The following is a 3885-nucleotide window of genomic DNA, read 5'->3' on the forward strand; positions in this document are numbered from 1 at the left end:
TTATAAAAAAAAATTTATAATTACAGCACTTTTATTTATAAAATAAAGATATACTCTATTCCTTTACACATATATATCATTATCTAAAAACTGAAACTACAAGAGGAGAGTAGAGGTTGGGGAATCCAAACAAACATCCCAAAATAAAATATAAAAAACTCACGAAAAAGATAAAGAAAATGAAACTAACGGAGGAAAAAGGCCCCAACTCACATACGAACGTCATTATCAGGCTAACAACCGACATGAACAGTCAGAAATAGTAAAAACTGACAATAATTTGTACGTTAATAATGTGTAAACAGAATATATAAACTGTACACTTTCGACTCTCTAAAAACGCCAGGGCCCATAATTTTTTTAAGAGTGATGCTGGGGCTGTAGCATTATTTTATATTTATTTTGTCAAAATAATTTTTTATATAAAATTTTTAATATTTTTTAATATTTTAAAAAAATAAAATAAATTTAAAATATTATTAAAAAAATATTTTCTTAATTAAAAAATAAAAAAATATATATTAAAAAATATTTTTTAGTCATGATTTTTTATTTTACTTTATGACTAAGAAAATATTTTTTAATTATATTATGATTTTTTTTAAATATTTAAAATGGATATACTACAGCTCTCGTTGGAAATTTCTGTTGGATTTAGTATGTACTTTTTTATGTGTATTTTTTTAATTTATTTTTTATATGGATTTTTTTTATACTTTAAATATTTTTAAAAAATAAAATAAATTTAGGATATTATTAAAAAACACTTCATTAATTAAAAAGTAAAAAATAATTATTAAAAAATACTTCCTTAATTATAAAGTAGAATAAATATTATTTTTTATTCTATTTCGTGATTAAAAAAATATTTTTTAATAATATTATAACTTTTATTTTATTTTTTAAAATATTAAAAATATTAAAAATATTTATATAAAAAAAAACTAAAATAAATAGATAAATAAATGCTACAGCCCCAGCGGGAGCCCCCAGCGGGGCGTGTAGCATTTTCCTTTTTTTAAATTCAAGAATTAAAAATTATCTCATTTTATTTTATTATATAAATATAAATATAAATTATTTTATCTTACCTTATTTTAATTAAAATATTTTATTATTATTTAAAATATTTTATCTGAATTGTATATTCAAAAGAGACCTTATTTTATAAAAAATAAATATTTTAATTATAAAAAAATCTATAAGAATATATTTCTAAATTTTTATAATTGAATGTGATTCATTAAATTATAAAATTATATATCACATGAAATTGTGGCGTGTATGAATTCATATTTATAAAAAAAAAATTATAATTGTATCAGTACTTCTATTTGTAAAATAAAGATATACTCTATTCCTTACACACATATATATCATTAACTAAAAACTGAAACTACAAGAGGAGAGTAGAGGTTGGGGAATCCAAACAAATATCCCAAACAAAATATAAAAAACACTACGAAAAAAATAAAGAAAACGAAACTGAAGGAGAAAAAAAGGCCCCAACTCACACATACGAACGTTGTTATTAGGCTAACAACACAATCTTTAACCGAAAATTACAGTGATTTAATGGGAATAGCCCGAAGGGGCTGGGCAATGCGTAAGGTAATTCCAAACGTTGTCTCCCTCATGTCCATATCTTCTGGCTTCATCTCATCTTCAAGCTTCCAATTAAAGTGGTGAAGAAGAGAGGCCAACATGAGGGGTACCATCCGATTGGCCAAAGGCAATCCAGGGCATATTCTTCTTCCAGCTCCGAAAGGAATGAGCTCGAAATTCCTGCCTTTATAGTCAATGTCTTTATCTAAAAACCTTTCAGGCGAAAACTGGTCTGGGTTTGGCCATATGCTCGAATCTCGTCCCATTCCCCACACGTTGACTAGTATTTGTGCATTCTTTGGCACGGTAAAGCCACACATTTCTACGTCAACCTCGGCTTTGTGGGGGAGTAGTAAAGGCGCCGGTGGATGCAACCGAAAGGTTTCTTTCACTGTCGCGAGTAGATAAGGTAATTTTGATATGTCGGATTCTTGAACAAGCCCATCTTTGCCAATGACTTCTTTAAGCTCCTCTCGGACTTTTGCCATTTTGGACGGATTGTGTAGTAACTCTGCCATTGCCCATTCCACCGCGCTTGATTTTGTGTCGCTCCCTGCACTATATAAATCCTGATAGGAAGTACGTGAGAGCTAAGTTTAGAGCTACCCTTTTTCTAGGTTTGACGAAGAGGAGAAGGAAGTAGATGAATTTATATATATATATATATATATATAAAATTGAAATGAAAGATGATTTTGCATTATGAAGATGAGATAAATAAAATAATAATAATAAAAAAAAAAAAAAAAGAAGAAGAAGAAGAAGATAATGAATCACCAGAAGCAAATGTTTGATATCGTCGTAGCTCAATTCTGAATTATCGTCTTCAACGAGACTAAGGAGGGAGTCAAGTACATCGCTGCCAGCCTTAGAAGCATTTGACGTTGCTCTTAATTGCAGGCGTTCATTGATAATACCATCCAAAATCCCAAACAAATTTGCAATATAAGCTGTAAGCCTCCGGCGTGTACCTTGCGGATCAAATAAACGAAGTGCTGGGAAATAGTCTGCAATATTAGGCCTCCCACCTTCTTCCATGGTACCCATTATAAGAGCCTGGAACTCCTGGGATGTATTCGAACCATACTGGGCCAAGTCAGTGGAGAATAACGTGTTTGAAATGACATTAAAAACTGTTGTGAAGGCAACTCCACCAATATGTATCGCCTCACCACTGTTGCAACTTGCTCCAATATGGGCAATTAGCTCTTGAACCTTTTTATGTCGAATGGCTTCGGTGGCATCCAGCCGTTGTGTAACAAACATTTCCATGGCTGCAACTTTCCTGAGACTCCTCCAACGAGTCGATGCGGGTAGCCACGCCACCGAGAATTTGTGGTGGCCAGATGCTCGGGCCGCGTCCGGGATAGTTCGGCTGGAGAAGGCTTGGTCGTGTTTTTGCAGTGCTTCTTTGGCTGTGTCTGGAGAGGAAATGACTACGGTGGTTGTGCTGCCGAGCTTGAGAGTCATCAAGGGTCCATATTGTTTGGAGAGCTTGGCGAGAGTTTGGTGGGGTTTGCTGCGCAGCTCCTGCAAGCAGCTGATGTTGCCAACAATAGGAAAAGCCTTGGGGCCAGGGGGAAATGAAGTGAGACAGCCAGACTTCTTCTTCCAGCCCCCAAGACCGGAGGCCAGCACATGAATGGATGCGGACACAAAGGAAATTAAAAGCAGCAATGCTATGTAGTCCATTAACTCAAATCTATGTAGAATTGGGGTAGCTGCATGCATGAAAGGGAAGGAATTCATATTAAGCTGCATGAATATGCGAAACACCAATACAGATCCAGTTATTTATAGCAGCTTTCTGAGGAGAACCATTCCTGTTTCTGAATTTCGGAGGGTAAGTAAGACGATGCTACAGCTTCCGCTAGGGTTCTGCTAGCTGGAGCTATAACGTGTGTTTTATGTGTTCTTTTTTAAGTAATTTTTTATATAAATTTTTTAAATATTTTTTAAAAATAAAATAAATTTAGAATATTATTAAAAACATTTTTTTAATTAAAAAATAAAAAATAATTATTAAAAAATAATTTCTTAATCACGAAATAAAATAAAAAATATTATTTTAATATTTTTTATTTTATTTCGTGAATAATATTTTAAATTTTTTATTTTTAAAAATATTAAAAAATATTAAAAAAATTTATATAAACAATAACTTAAACAAAAATACATAAAAACTAGAGCTGGAGCCCCAGCATTGCATTATTCTAAGTAGGGTACGGCTACTATGCCCCCACATATTAATTAGAATTAACAAAAAAATCTACTTAACCT

The 3885-nt window shown here is 31.8% G+C and overlaps 1 protein-coding gene across 1 annotated transcript; it reads right to left on the bottom strand.

The window, feature by feature from the left end:
• Window positions 1–1367: 1367 nt before the first annotated feature.
• On the bottom strand, window positions 1368–3437 carry LOC108980569 (cytochrome P450 76T24-like). Its single transcript, XM_018951521.2, has 2 exons — window positions 2383–3437; window positions 1368–2174 (listed from the first exon to the last, which is right to left on the bottom strand). Exons 1-2 carry the CDS (start codon window positions 3364–3366, stop codon window positions 1563–1565), a joined length of 1596 nt encoding a protein of 531 aa, XP_018807066.1. The 5' UTR covers window positions 3367–3437; the 3' UTR covers window positions 1368–1562.
• Window positions 3438–3885: the final 448 nt, after the last annotated feature.

The sequence above is a fragment of the Juglans regia genome, chromosome 7 (genome assembly GCF_001411555.2).
Source record: "Juglans regia cultivar Chandler chromosome 7, Walnut 2.0, whole genome shotgun sequence".
NCBI classification, from domain to species: domain Eukaryota; kingdom Viridiplantae; phylum Streptophyta; class Magnoliopsida; order Fagales; family Juglandaceae; genus Juglans; species Juglans regia.